Genomic DNA, 26,437 nt, shown 5'->3' with positions numbered 1-26,437 from the left:
ATAAAAAGGAACTGTTTAAAGAACTGTGAAAGAGAAAGACTTTAATTTGGTTCTTCTTTTTTCTCTGAAACTATTGATAACTGTTGATCTGTGCTCGAGGACAACATTTATCTTGTTGCATTCTTTGTTTACAGAGGATTTTTGGGGATGTGAGTGGCCGTTTTTCCCTTGTTCCCTTGAGCCATCTAATCTGGAAAATTACTAATGTTAGTTGGTGTTGAGCAAAACTGACTCAGTCACTAGATTGCAATTGTTCTGATGGGAGACCATATCGTGTGTCACACTGTGGCACCCTGCGAGTTGGCAGGGATGAAAATGTCAAATGGTATGTCTGGATTGTGTTGCTTGGGAAGGAGTGAGTGCCTGGCCATGTATTCTGGAGGTCTGAATGGGAATCCGTAATTGTATTTGATAAAGGCTCGAAATGGACAAAATGTACCTAATCAGACATTCCTCAGTTTTCGCAGTTTACAAAATTAGGAAATAATGAGAAACCTATTTTGCTCATTTTTCAAGTAACATTACCTGAACGATTGTAGGAGCAAATTCAGGATGCTTCCCTTCTGCAGGTTACCTAAAGATGGACAGAGCAGGCTCGGGTCTCAAGCTTAATCCCATAATAGACATTTGATACCAGAGTAAATTAATTTGCATTGATTTGCAGTTAAATGTATGTAGCGCTGCATACCGATGATGAGATGTCTTAAAAGCTATCGGTGAGCAGGGACCGCGCTACTGCATACATTTTCGAACAGGAGTGAAAACTCAGTTTGGATTGATGTGGATTGTATATCTCTGCCATTCCTTTCTCTATAAACAGCAACAATTGCGCAAAATCAAATCGCTCCATTTTTGCATGTTGCTAAATTTTGTGTCCTGACGAACTTTGTTAAAAAAAACTGTTTGCCTAGCTTGGTTTCAAGAGCATGAACTAGTGCATTTAACTCCTCCGCCAGACACAAAAGAGTCCATCTGAACAATACAATTCTTCCCACTAGGCGTGATTGATGTTAAAAATACAGGTAATTGTTAATATTTGTGGCAAGCGGGAACGTTATGCATTCTGTCCGTCACACAGCAACTGCCTTCCATTTTTTTTTGTTAAATCTTTTTATTGGCATTTATAGATGCAAAAACACATTAAGCACATCTGTACAATCAAAGCACGTCTTCCATTCCTCATGGGCGGCAATACATCAACAACACGATCCATCAAGAGCGCTGTGTCAGTTCATGCTCAGAGTTCGTGGACAGGATATGAGCGCCCAAGTATGCCTTCTCGTTGATAAACAGGAGTTAACCTTCTCCACCTCTCTACAGGGGAAGGGACAAGCTTGTGCCACCATACCAACCCCAGATGATAACCATGTGCAATAGAACAAGAACAAAAACAAAAACAGCTAACTGCGACTCTGCCATCAAATTTCATTACCGTTCGCCCCAGTTCCTGGCCCCTCCAGCCCAGGTCCCCCCCCCTACTACTCCCGCTAAGCAACTACCTTCTGTTATTGTGATGACCAGGGCTGGACTGAGGAACCAAAAGCAGCTCCAGCAAAAAAATGCTCGAACCAGCCCGCCGCCTTCATCACCTCAAACAATCTCTCTTCCTTTCCATCCATTCTCTCTCTTTTGTCCCTCTTTGATCGTTTTCTCTATAGCTTCTTCCTCGCTTTCTCTCTCCTTCTCTTAAAGCCTCCTTGTGCCTGCTGCAATTAACCCTTGAAAGCTGATAAGTGACATGGACACCAGGAGTGGCTCCTTGTCTAAAAACATTTCCTCTAGGGTCTCCAGCCAACCGGGGAAATGCCCAGTGGAATGAAAGGCCTGTTCCGGCCCTGATGACAACCAAACATGCATTTTTCATGCTCACACTAGTGTGTACATTTTCTACTTTAAGCAGCTCTGATATACGTTTTCAAAGGGTGGATACTGCTTGTGTAGGTATTTATTTAAAAATTATCTCCATGAGCAGCAATTCACATGTTCTCTTACCTCCAAGTTTCACTTTGAATGGTTTGCACATTACTGCTTCTTTCAGGCTAATTGAGCATCCTAATGGCTGGTGGCAGAGTCCTTAGCTTTCAATTAACTTCTTCAGGGCCTGACAGGACGTTCTCTTACTCCAGTGTTTCCATAGTGGGCTGCACTCTAGGGGGCTGCTTCCGGAGCAGGATGGGCTGCCAAGGTCCAACCATGCCCAATGGCCCTATACTAATCGTGGCCTCTAGCAGTATGGAGCTGCATTTTTGCAAGGGTTGATTTTGGTGTCCCATCTGGCCCTGTACTTCATAACACCAGTCCACCTTAGGAATCATAAAATTGAGATTAGTAACTTTATGGATGTTGGTACCATTGTTGCGTACCGACGTCAGTCTATGAATACTCCTTGAGGCTTTATGTAGCCTGTAAGGGTTTTTTACTTCTGACAGTCCCCAGCCATCACAGAGTCTGCTATATAAATTCAGTAATTCATTGATTCTCTGTCTTCTTGGCAGCTGTCACACATTGCCCTTTCATACCTTCTTTTCCTCTGACCTTCATCTACTGAAGCTTGTTCTCAACATCATGTACTTATAAGGCAGTATTGACCAACAGAAAGGGCACCTCCAGTTAGTTGATATTATGGGACAACGTCTGAGGGTTTCAAGGAGCTGCACATGACTCTACCACACTCTGGGACACAAACTATCTGGAACCTCCAATCCAAAGGCAATGCTGCTAGTATCAACCTGCTCCGTTCACTGGATCTAGAGAGCTAGGAAACAGATTACTTTGTCGAATGGGTGCCTCTTTCCTTCCACGTACTCAAAACCTTCACCAAAAACTCCACCTACTTCCCATGATACCAACACAGATTCATGCTGGCTAGAAGGACACACAAGAGCTTCCCAAGGTTTTGGGGACAGCAGACGTTTTTTCTGCTAACTGGGAAAAGAAGTAGGGGCCCTCATTACAGTATGAAACCTTCTTCTCAGCAGACAAAGAGAGGGACTTCCATAGTTCCCCTCCCTCATCAATGTATGTCAAGAAAAGTGTTGCAATCTAAACTCACTCAGTCGAAATGTAGGACTGTAACACAGCATATTGGGAAGTGCAGTTTTCCATTCCATTCACTTCATGCACCTGTAAAATGATAAGAAACCTCAACATTTCAAGAACTAGACCTAGACCTAATCTAGTTTCCATTGTAATTGCAAAGTTGTATATGGAGCTGTCCCCACTACCTTGGCCAAGTTTCCTATTTATCATGAGATAGCTCTTGGGCTGAGCTCCTGACCCGTGCATCACTGGCCGAAATCAAGTATATGTTAAACCCGGAAGGGGTTGACTGTACCTACCGGCTTCTCCACTTGCTCATTGGCTGGTGTACCATAATGAGTCATTTATTCTCTGGCCCAACTTTTCATGGTGCTATCAGACGTCTCATCATCAGAGGGGTGTGGCTTGACGCCGATGCTGGAGGCAGCGGACCCGTGAGCTCCGTCTGCGACCTCCCTGTGTTTGCATATATCCTGACCAGAAACGGAGATTCCTGGCACAGCACCAAGTGGCAGAAGCCCTGGTGCCCCACTGGACCACATGCGGAGCCCACTAGCGACGACGGCTCGAGCAGAAATCAAACCATTACAGGCTGACCTCGATCTGCTCAAAATGGCGGCCCGCGCCTAAGAACTCTGGTGACACACTAACGGCTGCCTAGGAACCGCGATTGGGGGGCGGCGACTTCATGGGGTCTGGCGCTGAAGACACTGGCAGAAGAGGACCAGCGGTGCCCTGAAGTAAGAGATCGGCAGTTTGGCCACTCACGGAGACCTGCAGCAGCCGCCCAGGGACGGCACCTGCAAGAACAGCTGCACGGCCCTTGGAGAGTGGAGCGGGGGCTGGCGCATATCGGGCGGCCTGCCCACCTCACACTGGCAGCCTGCCAGCTTGTTACTAGTAATCCTCGGCGATTTGGGACTGGGAGAGCCTGGCCGGCATTTGCCCGCTTCGCCGCCTGACGCTCCGAGCTTCTACCGGACCACTACCGGTGGCGGCCAGACGCCAGCACAGCGACGGACGAGCAGAGTCGAGTGCCGCCTGGCCCTGGTGACGGCAACTGGAGAGAGCGCATCTAGGAGTCGGCGACCGGAGCTGAAAACTGCGGACGTGTTGGTGAGTCCCCTGGGCCCCACACAAACACTGGGAGACTGGGGGCTGTAAATGAGGCATACCAACACCTCCCTAAGACATAACGGTGATGAATGGCGTCCATGGCGGGCCCCTGTAATGATCCCGGGCGGAGAGCGGGATAGACTTTCCTGGCCCTGCTCCTGGAGGGCATTGTGAAAACGTACAGGAGGTCCGGCGCATGAAGGCGCTAGCTGGGAGAGCGAGCTGACATCGTGAGGCCTGTGCCCTGAAGAGACGGCCTGGGCGGGAGAGCGAGTAGCAGATCGCACAGGCTTGGACGGCGGTGGTTGGACTGGGTGAGGAGCCCCCCCCGGCTCTTGCGAACTGAGGGTGCTCCCTGACGCCGGGCACACATACTTCGCCCAAGCGATCTGGTCATAGTGGAGCCGGGCTGACGTATTTCTCTTTTGCGGTCATAGACTTGGGCAAACCCTAAACGGGTCCCAGGAATCCGAAGGAGGGCCCAGAACAACCTGCAAGGGGCGCTAACACTCCCGGGGAGTGGGGAGGCCTTGGTGGGCAGACACGTCCCACCTGATCCAGGGCATGGGCATTGAGCCTTCTCCTCCCTTGAGCGCTGAGAAGAGGCCCCTGACCGTTTGTGAGCTGTCTGGTGCTCCCCACCATCGAGCACTGCTGCAGGGCCAAAACACTGGTAATCCAGGCCTGGTGCCCGTTGATTGCTGCCGGGCCGGGGCGCTATACGGTGGACACCTCTGGGCGGAGCGCCTTGGGCTGCTTGGGGAGCCGCGGGCTGTGGTAGATTCCTCACTTACTGTAATACCAACGCTCCACTAGGAGGCAGCGCCTCTTGACTTTTGAAGAGATCTGTTATTACCTGGCGATGGGGCGTATGGAGGAAAGAAGAAGGGCCCGCCCTCCTTCCACACGGACGATGAAGAGGACCAGCATGACCAACATACCACAAGGCGCACAGAAGGGCCTACTTTGCAGGACATTATGCAAGCCATTACATCCTCTAGAGAATCTACACTGGCAGATCTCACGCAAGCCATAACCACCTCTAAGGAAGCACTGGAGTCAAAAATAGATGCTATAGGCACTGATTTGACTCTCCTGAAAGACGACCACAAAAAACTCAATGATCGAGTCAAGGAAACTGAGCAGGCCCTCGAGGGACTGCCAACTACTATCTCGACCCTCCAGACATCCTTAAACCAAATGGAGGGAAAGGTGCGGATCGTAGAATTGCGGGCGGAGGAAAGTGAAGGGAGGTCCCGCCGCAATATCCTCCGCCTGGTTGGGGTTCCGGAACGGGCAGAAGGAAAGGATGCAGTAACGTTCTTTGAAGGGTGGTTGAAAACCGAAGTTGCGCAGGAGGGACTATCCCCGTTCTTTGCCATCGAGCGGGTGCACCACCAAGGCGGTAGGCGTGCTGCACTGGTTTCCGCATACACCCAAAAACAGGATCTCGAGCAAATTTGTAGACATGGGCTTGACCTTAGCTAAAAGAGAACTGACAAGAAACTGGAAATCGAAAAACTGCCCGACGCCCAGAAGGTGGACTAATGAGATGCTTAAGTGGGCAGCGAGTGAAAGTACACTCAGATACCAGTTAGCCCGCCGCAGGTCGGACGACAAAGCAATGGAGGCGGCCATGGAATGAGAGATGCTAGTGCAATCTTTGCGGGACAGCACAGTGGAGGAGAAGGAGAGACTCTCTGAATCAAGCGATGTAGCCCCCCAACACACACCGGGAGCACATTCCCAATAGGACATCAGTCACTCCTGATAGTACACATACACGTATACCAACGCAGAGCTCAGGCGCAGGGGAAAAGCACTCGGGGGGGCGGGAAGGTTGGGGGAGGAGGGGGGGGGAGTTGGGGCGGAGGGGGTTGAGGGACAGTTGGAGGCAGGGGTGGGAGGGGCGAAAATGTTAAAAGTGGGATGCGGAACTCCTGGCAAGCATAACAACCATATTCAAAGGAAATCAAGAAGGGGGATCCACTGATTGACGCCGCCCGACCTCCGGGTTGTGGGCTTAATGGCTGTGTACATAATACGTGGGATATGAGAGAGGCGCACCCGCGTCGGAGGACAAGGAGTGTTGTAAGAATATGATGTGGACTGTGTTTCCTGCAATAAAAACGGTTTTTAAAAAAAAAAATCGAGCGGGTGTACCAGGTCCCTGCCAAACCGCCCAAGCCAGGTGCGCCTCCAAGGCCCATAGTGATGCGACTACTGCATTACCGCGACAGAGACTTCATACTTCGCCGGGCCAGAGAAGGGCCGGTCTTGCAAATTGAGAATGCCATGATCATGATCTTTCCTGATTTTACTCAAGAAGTCTAAAGACAAAGGGCCTCATTCCTAGCAGTCAAACGGAAGCTGAGGCAACGCAGCATCTCCTACGCCATGATCTTCCCGGCGAGACAGAGTCGTAGATGGCGATGTGACACATTTTTGTACCACACCGCAAGAGGCCTGGAGGTGGCTGTAGGCACGTTCTACAAGCCCACGATGATTATCCACCGGCTGCCCGGGAGCAGGGCGTTCCCCAGTATTGGGGGGGGTCTCCCCAATCCCAGAGCTTCTCAAAGATGCAACTAGAACGGGAGAGAGCGGTGCGAGCAGTGGCCAAGATCAGCGGAGGGACGCCTTTGGAAACATCACAGACGGCTGGGAGCACAGGGGGCGAGTCAGGGCTCTCCAGGTCTAGCGGTACCCCTGCAGAATTGGACACGGACCTTCCTGACATCACTCCACAGACGTCGGAACATATCATCTAGCTATGGACTGGTGAGAAAGCGTGGCCCTTGGTGAACCGTGCATATTCTGTTGAACTCTGCGAACAGGTCATGACTACCTCTAAGCTGTGTTGCGTGCGGGGCACCAGGAGGTTTATATTATAAAATTGCTCCAAGCTATGCATAATGGGGGGTGCGGAGTGGAGTGCGGGGTCCACGGTGCTTGGGTTTACCTCCTTAGTTCTTGAGAAGTATTGTATTATCTTTGTTTGGATGGGAACTAGTTTTGAGGAACCTGTCCTGGGGCAGGGGAGTTGGGGTTCACCTGTTGAGGGGGGAGGGGCAAGGAGTGTGCGAAGATGGGGGGCAGAAGGGGACTGGCATGCCACGATTGAGAAGCCACAAGCTTTTTTCTATGTTACGAATCCATGGGAACCTCCGTAGGCCTTAAGTGTATCACCTGGAACATCAGGGGGATGCACTCCATGTTGCGACGCTATAAGGTACAGAACTATCTTAAGAGACGAGGGATTCAAGTCGCCCTACTACAGGAAACGCAACTCAACAAGCAGGAAGGGGTAGCACTGCAGCGTAGATTGCGGGGACAAGTATTCTGTACCACATACTCAGCATTCGCTAGGGGGTTGCTGGTGTGGGTCCGAGCAGGGGTTCCCTTTCAATGTACTGGTCAGCTGATAGATCCTGATGGTTGCTACGTAGTGGTAAGGGGGCGATTAGACGGGCGTGATATAGTCTTGGGGAGTGTATACGCACCAAACACCGAGCAGGCAGCTTTCCTCAGTCATCTCTCTACCCGACTAGCTCCATTCCTAACAGGCTCTGTACTGATTGGGGGAGACTTCAATTGTGTTGCTGATGTGTTCCTAGACCGCTCTCACCCCCCTCTAGCGGAGGCCCCCACACATAGACAGGCAGCGGCGCGCAGGGACAGGCAGTGACATTGGGGATTAATAGATACCTGGAGGGCATATCACCCCGCAGAGTGGGACTACTCCTACTTCTCTAGCTTACACGACCTACATGTCAGATTGGACTTGATCCTTTGCACAGCTGATGTACACGGGGGTGGTCCACAGCGAATACCTGGCTCGCACGATCTCGGATCACAACCCACTGCTGGTCTCTGTACAATGGATGCGTGGCAGACCGGCCATCCCCACCTGGAGATTACGCCCAGATACACTGGATGACCCTGTCTTTCAACATAATATAAAATCGGCCATTGAAGACTATTTCCTCAATAATGCCCGTACGACATCCTCCCTCCTCGTAGAATGGGATGCGTTCAAGGCAGTGATACGGGATGTTGCATTGGTGAAGTGGTAGGGGGTCCGTAGAGCTATCCTGGGAGATGTGACAGCGGCTGAGGAGCGCCTACGGGCAAAGGAGCGGGAGCGACCAGGGCACCCCGATCGGCAGGATAGGGTACTTGAGGCTAGAGAGGCCATAGCGGTAGAATTAGAACAACTCCGCTGTTTCGACCACAAGGCGTTTCTGGACAAGGCACACGCTGAAATAGATTAATCCGGGGCGCTACTGGCATGGCTAGCTCAACCCTCAAGACGTGGCATGGGCATCCTGGAGATACGAAATGACGCAGGGGTGTCATTATACACCCAGCGAGACATCAACGACCAGTTTTTGCAATATTATTCTAGACTATACGAAAGTAGACTGGATCCCGAATCCTCGGGAACTGAGGGAATTTTCTCCGGCATCGTCCTCCCAGTCCTTGATCTGGAGAGCGACGAGAAACTCTGGGAGGATATCACTTCGGGTGAAATCCGCTGCCCCATCAAACATATGACCCGCAACAAGACACAAGGCACACATGGATTGCCAATCGAGTTCAATGCGACATTTATCGATGTCTTGACCCCATACCTTTTGGCACTATACAACCGGGCCCGGGAGGAGGGCACTCTTCCTGCTCTTCCTGCTACCACGCGGGAGGCGATAATAGTCCCTCTCCTCAAACCTGATAAGCAGGCATGGGACAGGGGATCGTACAGGCCACTGGCAATGTTAAATTTGGATTATAAAATTCTTAGTCGAGTCCTTGCTTCCCGATTACTGCCTTATATGACAACATTGGTCCATGTAGATCAAGTTGGGTTTATACCCGCCAGAAATACGGCAATGAACGTGCGAAGACTCCTCCGGATTCTTGAAGCCGACACATATGACACTAACGAGGCGTGCATCTTTGCAGGAGACCTTGAGAAAGTGTTCGATAGTTTAGAGTGGCCCTATCTCTTTGCAGTTTTGAGGTGCTTTGGATTGGGAGAAGGCTTTGTACGGTGGACCGGGCTATTATACAGTGCCTCCACAGCGCGAGTCCGAACGGGAGGGCTCATTTCGGCGACCTGCAGAGTGGCCAGGGGAAAGCGTCAGGGATGTCCGCTCTCCCCTCTGCTCTTCGCTCTGGCAGTAGACCCATTAGCAGCCCAGGCCAGAACGGGGCAGTACTATAGAGGACTATTGGTAGGCGATCACGTACAGCAGATAGCGCTCTATGCAGACGATATGTTGCTATTCCTGGAAAACTCTGGGGGGGCACTATGAGGGGCCAGAGCACTGTTGGGTCTCCTGGTAACCGAGGCGGGCCTCAGAGTGAACTGGACAAAGTCACACTTATTCCCTACTAGGGCCACGACAGCGGAGATGCCCCCCATAGATAGGATCTCGTGGGAGACGAGGTGCATCATGTACCTATGAACTAGAATCTACCATACTCAGGAAGACTTGCTTGAAGGGAACATAGGAAGGGTGATACGAGCTGCCAAGACTAGCTTTGAGTTTTGGAAACCATTGCCGCTCTCAGTGGCAGGCAGGATAGCCCTGATAAAGATGGTCATACTGCCGCGGTTCCTTTACTGCTTTGGCACCCTGCCGGTCTGGATCTCGAGTGCTCTTTTCGGCCAATTGAACACCATGATCACAGGATTCCTATGGGGCTCCAGCAGGCATAGGGTGGCGTTGGCTACTTTGCAACGACCTAGAGCGGAGGGCGGATTTGCGCTGCCTAACCTAGAGGCCTACTACCAGGCGGCGCAATTTCAATGGTTCACCAAATGGGTAGCAGGGCGGCTCCAGTATCAAGATGGAGTGCAGCTACTGCGCCCGTATCTTGACCAGCTGTCCCGGGTATTGCTCAATCTACCACTGCGCAGGGAAGCGCTCACCACTGACGTATGGGTGCTCCGGCAGTGTTGGCTTCGCCTGGCTAGGATAATGAGGAAACTGAGGCTTTATGCACCTGGAATCCCACTAACTATATGCATGGCACTCCTGCATGGGGGCGATTGGGGAGGACTACGGACCTGGGAGGAGCTGGGACTCATGACGATGGGTGACCTCTATGAGGATAACAACCTCCTCCCATTTGAAGAACTTTGCTCACGACATGATCTTCCACAAGGGGACTTCTTATTACATGCAGCTCTCACAGCAGCAGTCAGAAACACTGGGGGTCAGGCTTGACAGAACCTACCTCATCACTGGCTTGCCAGTATGTGGTGATGGCAGCGGGTACCATCAAAGCAGTGTCCTGCCTTTACAGGAGAATAACCGAGGACCTGCGCCCACCTCTGACAACATTACGCCAGAAATGGGAGGAAGATCTTGGGGACCCGATAGATGATAAAACATGGGAAAATGCGCCTGAGAGACCCTCGAAATGCTGCCGTAATGCTCGGTTCCAATTGATACAGTTCTACGTACTTCACTAGGCATACCTCACGCCTGCTAAGCTGAACGAATATTTCGGGGGGGAGGCGACTTGCCCGAGGTGCCGACAGGAGGAAGCAGGTTTCCTCCATATGTTCTGGACCTGTCCGAACCTGGTGAACTTCTGGCAGGAAGTACTGGATTCACTAGCGAAAGTAGTGGATAGAGAGATAGAGCGGAAGCCGGGGGTAGGCCTGCTACACCTCTTCCCACATACGGCCAAGACCAAAGTCACTAGCAAATTCATGGACCTAGGATTGATTATAGCGAAGCGCAAGCTTACCTCCAATTGGAAAACAGCGAGGGGACCTGCGATAGAGCGCTGGTGCACAGAACTTAGCAAGTGAGCGGCATGCGAAGGCAGTTGTAGGCTGGGGATGGCAAGGCGCACAGGCAATGAGAAGTCCTTGGAAAATGCTAGAGCATGGATGGCACTATTGGAAGACTTTCAACGTTTGGGGGAGGAGATGGGGAGACAGCAGAAGAGGAGGGGACCACCGTGGCTTCATAGGGAACAAGCTCAAAGGGCCCCTAGCTACTGATACACTCTGACCACCGCCACGACACACACTCCCACGAGCAGGGCGAAGGAGGAGAACACACCTTACAATATTAGGTCTAAGAGGGCAGATGTTTTACTATGATTTTACTCACATTGTGGTATGCCAGAGGGAGGGGGGGGGGGGGGTAGTTGAGGGACAGTTCGAGCCCACGTTGGGTGGGGGGGGGGGATAGCAAGAATAATGTTTTTCCTTACACCATGACCTGGAGTAGTTAGTAGCTTCTGCAGAGATCGGAGGGATGCAAGTCCCTCACATGCAGGGAATTGCGCATTTAGTGACTGTATTATGCATAACATGCATTGCCCCGAGCTGGGGGACACCTTAGGGACGAGCAGTATGATTAGACGTAGGGGAATTATGCAGGGATTGCTGATTTCCATTGACATGTGTTGCTTACTTATGTTGTATCCTCTTCGATCTGCTTCAATTACAATACATTGTAATGATGGCTTACATGATAAAATTCAATAAAGTTTGTTGGAAAAAAAAATCAGACGCCTCCATCTTGTGCACATTCCAAAAAATATGATTTTACTGTTTTTATGTTTTCTAATACTTTTATTAGCAAAATCAGACAGGATGGTTGGGTGTGACTGATCTATAATGAGTGGTGATCAAATAATGGTCAGTTTACTTTGTATGTGATAGGTTTCCTGGGGTGTGGGGTGAATATAATACAGATTTCTTGAGATGTGTCAACCATTACTCTCTTGACCTTCGAACTGTACAGAATAGCTTCTTGTGATTATGCTGATAAGCCACTTTTGAGCCTATTTACTTAGCTCCATTTTTATCGCCATTGTAATACAAGGAATTCCTTTTAAAATAAATAACTTCAGTCCTTAGTGTGAAGACCAACTCTGAAGGCTGAATTAAGATAATGTATTGTGTTATCTTGAAATGAAGCCTTAGTTTTAATGGTAAAGGATCTTCAGTAAAAGGTATTGTAAAACATTGTCTTAGTTGTTAGTGAAAGTTAATTCAAATACACCTTTGGCGTGCTGCTCTTTGGAGGTTCATTGGATGATGCCTCTTAGCGATTGCGTTTAGAAATGTGAGCTGTGGTCTGCTCCGGGTTTTTGCTTTGCCATAAACAATAACAAAAGACGAAACCAGTTAGATGGCAAAGGTATCACGATTTGCACAAGCATCGGAAGATGGCGGATGCTGGTGGGTCTTCAGTGGACAGGGTGTTGGCTACTCTTTAAGGTCGAGCAGGAGTGGAGTGGAGTGGAGTGGAGTGGAGTGGAGTGGAGTTATTTAATTCAAAGGTATACTCCCATCAGCGTGGGATGTACTATATCATGTGACACTTTCAATTAGGAATTTTGTTGTTGTTATTGTGCTTGTTCCTGGTTTCCAAACACCTGTAAAGCCCTCTGATCAGGGTCAGGTTTGCGCTAATCAAAATTTTCAAATAAATTAATTAATTAGTAGGAGGATATACCTAGGCTTCAGGTTGTGAGGCAATGCCGGAGTGCTAGTAAGAAAGTACCTAATATCTGTACTCTGAAAGGTGCCCAGGTGCTTTGTGACATAATAAATGGTAACACGTCTACATTTAATAGTATTATTTCTATTTCTATTAGAAAGGTTAGGTAGAACTTGTTAAGAGTGTCCCCGGTGGGTTCCCACCGTAATTAGAAGCTCTAAGAACACGGCCCTGAATTGGTGAGTAAGGAACCAGAAGAAAGGTAGTGAAACTCCATCACGGATGTAATATTTGGGAACAGATGGGAGGGAGGTTTAGAAAAGAAAATATGTGAAAGTTAATTTACACATTAATCACAATGAAGTGTAGCATTGTTAAGCAGGAGCATAGAGGGGAAGTCTTTTCTTATAAATCTGGAGACACCAAACTAAATCAGGACTTTGGCAGAAAGGCAGGAGGCGCAAAGTCCTACATACTATAAATGGCACCTCTTTGAGTGTTCCAAATCTTCTGTTGTGAGGATGATGGTTGACGGCCGGCAGCTTCCAGCGGCTTGTCCATCTTCCGACACAGGTGTAAATGAAGAAGACAACAAACATTGAGCTACTAGCAGTAACAGAAAGGGTTAATTCTTAAGAAGTGACCTACTTGAAAATCATATCAAAGGCAAAAAATAAGTTATGATTATTGACGCTTACGTTTGAAGGTGAGGGGGAGAGGAGAGATGTGCCTAAGAGAGAGCACCAGGCATTTGGCTATAGCTAGACAGTTTTGAGTTCCCTCATGGAGATAATAGATGTGCCAATATTTTGGGGTACACGTGCAACAAGAGGATCCAGTGGTGGCTGCTGCTCTTCTTGACTGCCCCGGTATTTCCTTAATGTTTGTGGGATATCACAACTTCATCAGGATCTCCACAGACCTTGCTATTCTGTTTCAGCTAATGACCATGTTTGCCTGGAAGGAAGTATATTTGAGCCGCAGGCAAGTGCTCTTCATTTCACACATGTATGATGCACTTGAAGCAATCCACTAAACCATGTCTTTTGTCTTCCAGATTTTGCAATGAGAAGAATCCGTGCCCACTGCCGATCTTCTGGTCCTCATGGGGCCCGTGGACCAAATGCAGCTCCAACTGCGGCGGAGGGATTCATTCGCGACAGCGGTCTTGTGAAAATGGGAACACCTGCTTGGGCTGTACTGTGGTGTGTATTATTGTTCATCGCTGCTGCTTGTGATCGAACTTCCTGATGTGAATGCAATGCTCAGTTGCTTGTATGCTTCACTGTTAATGGTTAAATATGCCAAACAACAATGTGTCTTAGCGCAGAGGTGAAAACAAAGGAAACCTCCTGATGCTGAAATTGGAAGCAAGAAGTAGTTATCTGATGCCCAGGGGTAAAACAGATCTGACAAACATGACAAATGAGACATACTAACAGAATACTGCTTTATGGAGGTTGTTTACGCTTGTATACTTTAGGCGATGTGTGTGCTGTGCATATGTCACCAAAGCGGCTTCAGAATTTTTTCCGCTTCTGGTAATTTTTTTATTTTATTTAATGAAGAGCCATGTACCAATAACACATATTATAAATAAGAACAAGTATATTGTAAGTGCCTTACCAACAAAGGTATAGTTGTGAAAACTGGGGGGAGCTAGTGAGCTGGCTTGCCTGAGATTTAGGTAGAAATTAACAATGTGCGAAATCGCATAATTTTGTGTGCGAAAGTTAGGTAAATTATGCAAAATAAGGTGAATTAGTATAAATCTAGTGGGATAGTTTGCTTGTATTTTTTGCGAAATTGTTTTGCCAGTCCACACCTCATACAATAATGTGCAAGATTCTGGTTTTAATTGAAAACGTCGCTTTCTCTTTGGTTTGCCATTTTCTGTTCGAATCAGTCTCCCACAAGCAAAAAATGACACCAAATTGTGTAACGGATTTTGTTTTGAACTTTACATAAAGCTAACTTCTCACATATTGCAAGTGTAAATAAACTTTAGCTCTTGATCTGCGGTGTGAACTCTAGTGTAGCTAACCTCCGAGTTACTGGTAGGGGAAGGGTAAGGTAAGAAGGGGCCAAGAGCAGAGAACATATGACTGACAAGTGCCATTCCAACCAATAAAATGCACATCTGGAACTTCACCGAGATTTGGCACATCAAATCAGACTACTATGCCCTAGATGCATTCAAATGTCACAAGGTCAGACCCCCATTTTCTGGACCATCTTTTTCTGAATACCCTTCAAAACTGGTTGAGCTGCCCCTACCTGAATGCAAACCTGGGGTTTCTCACAACATGAACATTGTATTTTTAGGGTGTGCTAAACACAGGCTTTCAACTGTACACAAATCAGTTCCTTGCTAATAAACTGCACCTTGAGCAGCCTAATTTACTAGTACTGTAAGAGAATATCAGGATGATTCCCCTTTTGTTTCCTGTATTTAGTTTGTTGCTTATTAAGGACGATCTGATTTCTTTAGCTAAGGCTGCCCAGTTTGGAAATGTTTTCCACTGTTTTTCGGGGCGATACTCTATTTTTCAAACAATGATGTCCTGAGGGAGTTATTCAGACAAGAAATCTGAATCTAGGAAAGCACAACAGGGTACTTCTATTTTCTTCTGCTTGGAGTGCTTGTTTCCCAGGAAGTAGATATCCATTGTACAGACTCCATAATTCTAGAGGTGCACTCTCCTTGGAGTTTTGGTGCTCCGCAGCCTTTTTTAGTGGGCACCATGGCTAACCAACTCACTTTAGTATCTAAATAAAACATAGATAGTAGTCTTGGGTTACCTCGGCAGTCAGTTTGTCTATCAATGATTTGCTGAGCCAGTGAGCATGTGCTTTATTCTCCAAGAGCTGTGTGCTCCAGTACTCTGGTGGACGCCTCATCCAATGGGAAGGTCGTGATGGGCCTCTCACAAATGGAGAGGTCTCACCTCGCCACCACTAAAACAAACGAGCACCATCTTCAAACACTTATTGCATGTCTGTCTGAAGAGTGTGTGGGCTTGAGGCAAGTTTGTGGGAGCTCACATCTTATGTAAGTTTCTTCCTCAAGTGAAGGAGCAACTGTCCCACATCAGAATCCTTTCAGCTGAATGAACTCCAAAAGATGTAGTTGCTCCAACTCCTGAAGAAAAAACTACTTCGCATTGAGTCAGACAAACTTCACTTCAAAGATTGTTAATGTATTTTTGTTCATCTTATTATTACCACAGGAACCACTTCTTAGCGCAGACACATAATGGGTTGCAAAAGCAGGGGCGGCTCTAGGTTCATGGCGGCCCTGGGCAGGGAGCGTAGGTAGTGGGCCCCGGAAGAGGGAGGGGCGGGGGGGTCAGGGTGTTTGGAAGTGGAACCGAGCAGGAGGCCGCCAAATCCCTGCCAGGGGCCGCCACGCAAATATGTATCCATCCTCAGAGGATTATTATATTAAGGATATATATTGGCGTGGCGGCCCCAGGGGTTTGGCGGCCCTGTGCAGGGGCACAGCTTGCACATGCCTAAGGCCGCCCCTGGCAAAAGACTGTGGTTCTGATAGTGAGTTTCACCTTTCCATTGTGAAGGGCTCGGGTGGTGGGCGCTTTTAAATCTTATGGGTTGCACAGCTCGCACAGGGAGGTTCCATTAGAAGCTGGCCTCATGGGCAAGATCATGGAAAAGCTCTGCCATTACTGTAATTTCATTAGACTTGCAGGATAGTTTAGAGATGGGCTTCAGCAGAGAGTTTGGGTCACAGGGTTGCTCTGTTTAATAGAAAGGTCATGTTACTGAGGATTATTGGAATTGAGAATTATGGCAGTGTTAAAAGTCTTCTGTTGCATTACTGATCTTGAGCGCAGGCTGTCTTGCAAGGGTTCATTTACTCGGTGCTTTTTGAAATTTTATTGTAATGTAGCATTTGAATAGTGTTTATGTGGGTTGCTGAAGTGCTTAATAATATGCATAGCAATGTACACTGTGTAAATTGTGTATTTGGAGGGATGTTTTTGTTTTGAGTCTGTATGGGAAGTGTTACCATGCCGTGTTTGATAACCACTGAGGTGCGGTTGTCGTGTTATGGGTCATAGAGCCTGGAGGTGTGATGGGTGAGAATCAGATGTTCAATTTATAATTATAATAAGGATTAACCCGCATAGCCACAAACAGTGGATCACTGTGTGTCTGTTCACCAAAAAGAGGGGTATTCAGAGAAGGCCCAAAAATCCATATAGTGGCATGCGTCCGGCAGAGATGCTTTTGAATGAGTAAAAGCATATCAAAAGGGATAGGGCACAGATTCCACTTACTCCCGCTAGGCTGAAGAAAGCCAACATTTGAGCTGAGGTTCATACCCCAAGCCCCTCTGAGGATTTTGAAGATTGAAAGATTGAAGATAACTAGTCAGGAGACTAGAGGGGTACATTGCAAATGCGAGGGCGAGGGATGAAGCACTTGCTAGGTTGCTGCTTTGAAAGCACAAGAGAAAATTGACTTGCCTTGTGTTACCTGCTGCCCTCACCCCTCCATGTGTGCCCCGTACTCTTCGTGATTCCCAGAGGCCCTTGTTCTTTCTAATTTACCTAATGAGGCATCCTCCTGACATTCGAGAATTTCCTCCCAGAACTTCCGCTTCCGCTTTCGTTATTAGTAGTGAATGACATTACAGGGTAAAAAAAAGACAAGATAATGAATGAAAACTTACCATGCTTACATTATTTCAGCTAGGGCAGCTGCATGGGACTGATTTGGTAGTTCTGAATTTGCTTAAATGTAGTGCTGCTTTTCTGTAAGTCTTGTAAAAAAATACTTTTTATGTATGGTTCCAGAAGTTAACTTCCCTTGCAAGCAACTTTTACTGGTCTATTCACACTCTACTCCTGATTTCAGTTGTGTTAACAAAAAATACATCACATGTAGCAAGCAAGCGAGTCTGTCTGACAAGTACCTTGGCCTAAAAAGCGAAAATACTGGTTCTGTATCCTTCCTAAACTGACTTCCCTTGTTAGTTAATGAATCATTAAGATTTTCTCCTGGTGTCAAAAGTATTTGGGCCTGAAACATAACTCGCAATGTATTCCTATGGGCCTGCAATGTGAATTAGTAATTCTAGTAACTGTTCTATGATGTACCGACAAAACTTCACATCCTTAATTTTAAATTGCTGACGTATCAAGTGAAAGGAAGACTGGGCAAATAATCAGAATTATACGTGTACGTAATCGGAGTAATTTGCTAAAAGAAAGCACATTCAAAACTATCTTGGTATAGAGCACTTGTCATCAGCATGTTTTCCTCTTGGGTGTGAAGGCTCAGAGATCACCTGTCAACACTCATTGTTTTTAACTAGAAATCTATCCAAATACATCGGAGTGGTAAATACTGCGAAATATAAAGATGGCCAACATTCACTAGCTTTGGGGTTATAGGTAATGAAAGCCAATAAACTAAGTCTCTGGTGGCCAGGGCATAGCGATTAACTGAAACAGATCAGGAATACCGTCAAATTTTTCAAACCTAAAGCATGCCTGTGTACATGCCCTAATGGTTTGTGTTTGGTCTGTGCTCTCCAACAAAAATGGCATAAAATCAATAAAGTTAGAAAAGGTAATTTAAGCATTTAGGCTGAAGGCACGGGTTATTGCAATTCCATTGGTAGGAAACTATTTGCAGGTTCTTAAAAATGTGTTTCGGTCATCCATATATTATACTTCAATTTCTCCTCTGCAGTAAGAGACTGGGATGGCCTTATACTGTTTTATTGGCCAGTGAGCTGATTTGGAGTCGGGTGGTAATGAATGCCAAACCTTGATGACAATCGTTTAGCTGAATTTCTTCTCTCAGTTCAACCTTTTCATGAGGAAATTTCAACGAGTTAATTCTCCACTGAATTTAGCACTCGCTCCAGAGAACTTTGTAGTGCCACGCAACTGTAAATCAGATGCCAAATGTATTTGCCACCTGAATCATGTTATGCCAGGCATATGAATTAAATGAGGAAACTCGGTATACATCTCTCAATTACCTCATTTGTTGGGTCGGGGCCCACCAAACCGTTTCCATCTGTGGTTAACATTTTGCAGATGGTTTCCCATCACTTTTCCTGGACAGGGTGTCTGTGTTGCCACCTTTTCACTAGCTAAAAGGACCTGGAAGTCCTTCTGGGGAACTGCTCTGCTTGGTGTTTTACACGTTATCCACTCAAGAAGGGAATTTGTAACTCTTTACTGATGGACGATTCTCATTCAAACCTTTTAGTGTGTGAGATTTTCAAATTTGCCACCTTTCTAACCTGGTCAGACCTTCTTACTCAGAATGACTGCCATCAGATAATGACCAGTTCTGAAGGATTACATTATAGTAAGATCACTCATTTTCCTGTAAGGATGAATGTCACATTTTGCCTAGCAGAATTCAAATCCCTGACCTTGAGTTTACAAGCAAGAGTCTCATGCTCTGGTAACTAACCTGCTAAGCTATTCCATATGTGCTAAGTTAAATACCTCATGAGGGTACTCTGGAACAATGCAGCTTTGGTGAGATACATTTGTTACTCATGAGCACAAGCAATCAGTATGACCAAGCATGGGATTTCGGCCTTCCCTGTAGATCTCTTGCCCTAAAGACTCATTCGACTGCACTCTGAGTCGACAGAGTTGAAAGAACTGACCGGCGTCTCAGTGACCTATCTGTGTGGTATTTTTCAAGATCCATCAGCCTGGAGAATGCACAGACCTGCCAGAGAGCCTTTTAGAGTACTTTAAAGTGGGGCCTTTCAGTTTGTTTCTGAAGAGTCAAGGAGAATGGCTGTTTGCTGGCAAAGAAAAATCTTTATATAACCTTTGAAGGAAAAGAAAACAAATAAGGGGTTTGAAGAAGCAATATAAACGCTCTATATATGTACAGCAATTTTGCGTGCTAATACATTTTTTTTAAACTACATATATATATACATATATATATATATATATATATATATATATATATATATATATATATATATATATATATATATATATATATATATATATATATATATATATATATATATATATATATATATATATATATATATATATATATATATATATATATATATAATATGAAAAAATCACAATCTCAACCTCCTAATTCTGGAAAACACAGGTACAGACCACAATGTGCTGCTGGTTCAAATTTCAGAGCAAATTTATTCCGTGAGGATCGTCACAACGCGTTTCGGCCGTGTTGCCACGACCTTGAAAATATATATATATATATATATATATATATATTTAACGTCTTATAAAAACAGCCTAATAGAATCCTGTCTTTTTTTGTTGTTCTATATAAATCTAACCCTTCCCACACTTATTTTCCTAAGCTGCATTTTTTTTAATACAGCCTTCACCTTTGACACCATTCCATATGCAAAGGAATCTATCACTGATCCTTTACATTTCCCGAAGCAGAGTGATTCTCCTCTCTAGCTACCTACTGAGGCCATGACAATTTATACTCTTACACTAAATGAAACCCGTTTCAACAGACAGTACTAAGATGTTTCTGAGAAGAAGGCATGAGAATTGCACAGGAAGAAGACAATACAACACAAAAAAAGTTTGGTTTCCCATATGGCCCATGCATACCCTTGATAAACAGATCATCAATAGCAATGTAGAACCGTCCAAGTGTAAACAATTATGAGTCTTCTAACTTTCATGAAAATAATGATTTGCATGAGGCGGGCCTTTTCTACAGTGACATGGCAGACGAAAAATGATGAACTGCAATGCAATTGCTATGCTTGTGGCCGAGATTAATTCAGCATTCTATCCATCACCGTGATGCAGTTTCAGTTTATGTTCTACGTATGATGGGTATGCCCATACTTGGGTATAGTGCTCACTGTGCAATAGGACTCAAGCTGTATCTCACTGGTGAGCTCAAAATAAGTCAAAGTTGTCTAGTATTGCTTGTGGTTCCTCTGGAGGGGGCCCCGTCTGGCATTTCAGGACATACATTTCCCAAAGAGAGCAGGGTCGTCACTGATTTGCATATGGCTAGCCATTGTCTAGAATGGCACGGTGGGTAAAAAACGATGGACTGGAGTGTAGCCCCAAGCGTTTGCCAATGGCTGAGATGAATTCAGCATTCTATCAATCACCTTGTTGTTGTTGCAGTTCGAGTTTAATAGCATAAAGGAATACTATGTTACAACCAGTAGTATTTTACATGCTCTAGGTGAACTTGCAACAAGTGAATTGGTGGCATATTTATGCAAATAGGTAGCCATTGTAATAAGCCTTATAAAATATTTAAACAGCTGTGCTTTACAGTCAAAGTAACATGGAAATATTGGAAGTTTCAGATGACATATTATAAAGATGTTTGGAAGCAAAGATGCATTGTACATTTCAGTGGACAATAAACCAGATGGAAGTATTGTTCTTGTAGTCAGTGTATGGGGTTAATTAAACTACTTCTATAAATTGAAGAATATAATTTACATCCTCTTAGAAACAAGCGGTGCACGTGTTTAGCACAGCATCTCATTATGGTATCCATTAAGTCAAGTGTGAGAAAAGACAAGACCCTCCCAGATAATTATACTTTCTATATTATGCATGCCAGTTTCATCTAAATATATTTTTACACAGAAGTGGTCCATTACAAAGGTGGATTCAAGCCAAAAACCTGGGTCTGGTCGAATCCCCCAAATCTTGTTCTCTCTTCATAAGCCCTCTCTGGAACTTACATAAAAGCGTATAGAGATGAAATCAGCATGCTTAGGTAAATTTAGAATATATATCATTTAACAGAAGTGCTATTAATTTGTCTGAATTTCAGTCACAGCTGGGTTTGGACCAGATAGTTTCATATGTTATGTTTAAGTTATTTGTATATCTTTTGGATGGCCTAAAAAGAGTTTAGACGGAAATTAGTGATAGGACAGGTATTCTAAGATATCGAAGTATTATATTTGTAAGTTGATTAATTTCTCCCAATGCTTAATCTCCTATTCGTTTGCTTCAGACTAAGCAGGTAAGCAAAATATTTTCTGTAATCTTTTGAGACAATTACATTGAAAATTAGTCTTTATTTCTTATAGGAGTTTAGGACCTGTAACCCAGAGAACTGCCCTGAAGTTCGGAGGAATACCCCTTGGACTCCGTGGATGCCCGTCAATGTGACCCAAAATGGAGCCCGCCAGGAACAGCGCTTCCGCTACACCTGCCGTGCGCAGCTGGCCGACCCCCATGAACTGCAGTTTGGGAGGAAAAAGACAGAGTCACGGTTTTGTCCCAATGATGGCTCTGCGGTTTGTGAAACTGACTGTACGTTTACTCAATTTAGGATGGTAGCAGAGCTGATCAGTGTGTCAGTTTGTGAATGGGTGGATATTTTGTACGGTGCTTAAAACACACCTTAAAGACATTTTTGTATCCGTTTATTTTTGGGGTACACCTGGAGCTAGATTTTCTCCTGAGTAATCCACAATAAGGAGTGTTTAGAAGATACCTCAGGGAAGTTTGCTTGAGCAGAGTCCTACGATTCTTTGGTGACCAGAGACTAAAAATGGGAATGTCTTGTGCTGTCTGCTCTGTTAGGTGGTGCGGTGTGGGATGTGACCCGAAGTACTTTAAAAGTAAATTATGGGCCCCCTTTGCCTCCCTGATGAACTGACTGTCAGGAGTCTTTCTTCTCTTCAGTTTAATACCATCAGGGGAATAGATATAAATATAAAGTTTATTAATGTCCCTATACAGAGCAACAGGGTATATGTGATTGTGAAAAAGGAGATCTAAAGTGTGCGGTAATACACAACAAACTGTTGAGTAGGAAGCAGTTCTTGGTCTGTTGAATTCCATAGTGCTATGCCCACACCAGGATCCATTGGGCCTTTATAGTGTGCAGTAGGTAGCTATTTTGATGCATAAATAAATAATAGCCCCAAAGTGGGTGATGATGAATAGAGCCCAATCACACTCAATGGTCTCTCAACAAGCTTGCGGCTGTTTGCCTAGAACTGAGTCGGGAGAAATGTCAGAAGACAGTCTGTCAGTTTTTTCTAAAAGGGTTGCTTAACCAAACTTGAGTCTATACAATCAGAACTATATTCACATGCTGAATTCGATTCCACATCTTCATGGTGCAGTGTCTCAGGCTAAAGGATTGCCCCGCACTCTGGTTACGAATGTAACTGAAATTACTGTGTTTTTTAATCTTGCTCTGTGCACACCTTTTCATGTATGATGGCCATCCATGGTTGAAAAGTGATGTATTGAGGCCTGAACACTTGCTATATGCTTACTGTAACGTATGTGTATTACCAAATATAAAACATCCCTATTTGAGCTTCTATCTTTTGATCCAAGCTGATTGACGTGTAGGCTGTCCATTGACAACTGCTCGGGCTACCAGCTACCTGATACATGGAGATAAGGAAATGATTCCCTCTTCTTCTAGTGAGCTGTCTCACCAGACGAACTTTGCCTTCACTTTGGATTGGAATTACAGTCAGACTGTTTTTAGGCTTTTCCATTAGCTGTCGTTCCTAGTTGTAGGAGCCTTTCCCAATTACAGCTCCGATTGAAATCTTTATCTACGCCTCAGTTGTCTTTTCACTGCCGCACTCCATGCCTACCTCGGCTTGCACTGATTGACTTACTGAGTGGTTTATTCTTCATTGCGACTGGGTTCCTGTGAACTCCATCCTTCAGGCAAATCTCAGGTTGTCTGTAGACCTGGCAGATGCATCCGCTGCAAAAAGACATCAGTCTGTCAAACGTGATGGACGACACAGGTGCATGGATGTGGGGTCGAGTTCTTTGCATCATATAGAGAGTGAGAATAGGAGACAACTAACCAACCGATGGTAGTTCATGGACCTCTTTCTTCAGCATTCTTGTGTTTGTGCAGACATTCAATTCACATTCCATATTTCTTCCTAAAATGTGATATATGACTTTTAGACACTCATTAAAGATATCAGATGTATGGTGATGCTCCTAAAGGCAGAGCAGGTTCGCTGCACTGCTACCAATGTGGATCGCTGGTGTACACTGACAGGGGATGAATGCATCATATCTGATGTTCAGTCAATCCTTCGGCCTTTCTCCTTTGAATGCCAACAAGGCTGGGAAAAAGTGCTGGCTAAGAAGCTCTTCAGCTAAAACCCTGCCTCTGGGCGAGACCTAAAAAGGAACCTTTTCTGTGCCAACATTTTGCAAAAACACAAAAGATGAATTTTTGTTATTACCTGTTTTATAGCACTATTCCTACTAGTGTAGGGTGTCAGAGCACACATAAACTACGCAGAGACAATTAATCATACATGTGTAAATCACTGCATAGGAAATGTTACATAAGATAAAGAGTATTGCAAGGTGTCGCAATCACGTCATCCATACGCGTAGGCAATATATTTTGTGTTTGGTCTGAAGAAGCAGAAACTTTAAAATTTAAAACATACCATAGTGGTTGGGGTTGGCGCTATTAATGAGGATGTATTTCTATCCAAGCAACCCTTTCTTACCAACATTGGGATAATGGAAGACTGGGGAAAAAAATACCTTTCTAACCTACACCAGGCAGTTTGTGCTTTGAAGACAGTTCATAGCTCACTGTGCTGTAGCAGGGTTGTAACTTATGAACTTTAAGTAACAAAAGGATCTCTGAGGCAAAAACAGTAACCCACTGAGCAATCTACCTAATTCAGTTCTGTGATCTGCAGGGTACACTTTTTTTGCAGCAGGTACGGGAACCATCTGTGCTACATTATGATGAGTCAAAGCTTCCACTAGACAAAACTCTGACCTCTCTCCAGCACCAACATTAATCACCACCGTCACCTTGGCATTTTTATTGTAGCCTGAAACCTGCTGGACACACAAGGAACCTTGCAGTAGTTGTTTTTTTATGCTTTTAATTTCATTAGTTATTTCTATACACAGCCCCGCCCCCACACACAACTCAGTGCACCCCCTTCCATCCCCCCGCACCCAAACTTAGCGCCAAGTTTGGCTGCACTGGTCGCACCACCCTGAAGCCGGCCCTGTGTACATGCCTACAAATAGCAACGTCGCAATTTGCAAAACAAATTGCGGGTTTACAGGTTTGAATAGTAAGTAAACGGTTAGTATTGGACAACAGTGGCAGAAATTAGTTTCAGTGTTCCTGCAGAAAACTAACTACACACTGTATCAGCAAAAGTAATTATTAAATATAGAAGTTAATATCTTTCAAAGTCCGTTAGTGTCATTTCTTCAGGTGTAAGATTGAAGAGTTTCTACGTCAGTGGAGGAAGGGAAAAAAACCTGCCATCTACTTTTTTTCCTAATATTCTCTTTTAAATATGCTCTTTGAATGATCGAAAAATCAATGCACATTACTGGATTGCCTGTTGTTGAGAGGACAACAGTCCCTTTATTTTGAGAATGTAGCCGAAGGGAAGGATAAATTCCATAGCAGAGAACATTTAATCTGGCCTTGCTGATCTCAGACCGAGACTTAAGTTAATGTATGCCAATGTGTATACGTTGTTTCGAACTTAAATGAAGCACACTTGTGCAAACCAGATTCTCTTCCCGAAAGCAGAAATGTTCAACAGAGTAGGGTTCCTGGAAAGGCGGGTAGGTTTGTGCAGTTCTGTCATGCGGAAAGGCAACACCTCGACATCCCATGCAGAGCTGAAATGTCACTGCTACAGGCAAAATGACCTTATCACTAAGGTTTGATTCAGCTAGACAGGTCTTTCATGCTATTTTCACCTCCAACATAATTTTTTTTTTATTTCTGTAATTTTTTATTGTAGAAAAATATATATTTACATGGAGCATAAAAATATACATGGGTGGAGGAAGAGGGAAAAAAGAAAAAGGGGTGAAAGAGAAATAAGGGGGAGAGAAGAAAAAAGAAAAAACGCCCATAAATATTAACTTAATGGGCACAGTGGCCATAATCAGACTAGTTTAAACCAAACCTCATCTCAGTAAATACAATATTAAAAACAAATAAGTTGAGCGATGTGTTTTTATTGTTTGTGTAAATGGATGGCTCTGTGGTTTCCTTCACAGACCCTGGTGGGTTCACCTCTAACCTACCCTACGAATATGACAGTGTAGTGTTGATGAGAATTCATTGCGATGTGGTGTTTTTTGTCGGCTGTCTGTGAGGTGGGTTGGGTTGGGTATGTAGGTCCAGTTTACCGCTGGTAAGAGTCGAGTTCTAAGGCTAGAGTGTAGCTGCTGGCTGCCTTCACTTATTTATAGCACACTCACGTCTCCTCTTGCAAGTTCTTCTCATGAGGCGCTAACACATCAGAATAAGAATCTGAAATATTGAGAGAGTGCCCGTTGTTTAGGAAGCTGTGGTGGCTGTTCTAGTCTAGGCCATTTCCGGTCGCGCCGGAACAGGGGAGAATGGCTTGGCCTTTCTGTGACAAATTCATAGTCCAGATTCCTCCTTACAGGCTGATGTTTTAACTTCCACATGAGAGATGCCTCAGTGGGAGATCAAAGGCATTCCAAAGATGTTCACACAGTGGCCTGAAATATCTGCTTCTATGTTCTTTCATTTGAACTTGGATAGCAGACTGTAAGGTGCGGCTGGACCAAAGGTTTATTTGTGTGTGCCCAACAGCCAAGTTGGGGAGGCAGTTGGTGCAAGTATCTACGGAAGTATCTTGGACTGCAGCCTTGGTAATCTTTATATCTGATATAAAACCTTAGTAGAATCATTTTAAATTCTTTCCGAAATTTGCATCTGGCTCTAGGGAAGTCATGCCTAATTAATAGAACCGTAGACCATGTGTGCAGTGATCAGCTATTCAGTCC

General features: G+C 45.3%; 1 protein-coding gene across 1 annotated transcript in view; it reads left to right on the top strand.

Annotated features, from left to right (window-relative positions):
- SEMA5B (semaphorin 5B) overlaps window positions 1-26,437 on the top strand; it is an 848,743-nt gene that overhangs the window by 726,940 nt on the left and 95,366 nt on the right. Inside the window, exons 16-17 of the mRNA XM_086957072.1 lie at window positions 13,687-13,834; window positions 21,712-21,937. Coding sequence (XP_086813198.1) covers window positions 13,687-13,834; window positions 21,712-21,937 — 374 coding nt within the window. The remainder of the gene's footprint in view (window positions 1-13,686; window positions 13,835-21,711; window positions 21,938-26,437) is intronic.

The sequence above is a fragment of the Lissotriton vulgaris genome, chromosome 2_1 (assembly GCF_964263255.1).
Source record: "Lissotriton vulgaris chromosome 2_1, aLisVul1.2, whole genome shotgun sequence".
In the NCBI taxonomy this organism is placed as follows: domain Eukaryota; kingdom Metazoa; phylum Chordata; class Amphibia; order Caudata; family Salamandridae; genus Lissotriton; species Lissotriton vulgaris.
Note: the sequence above shows the minus strand (reverse complement) of the source record. Positions and strands in the feature narration are given on the sequence as shown.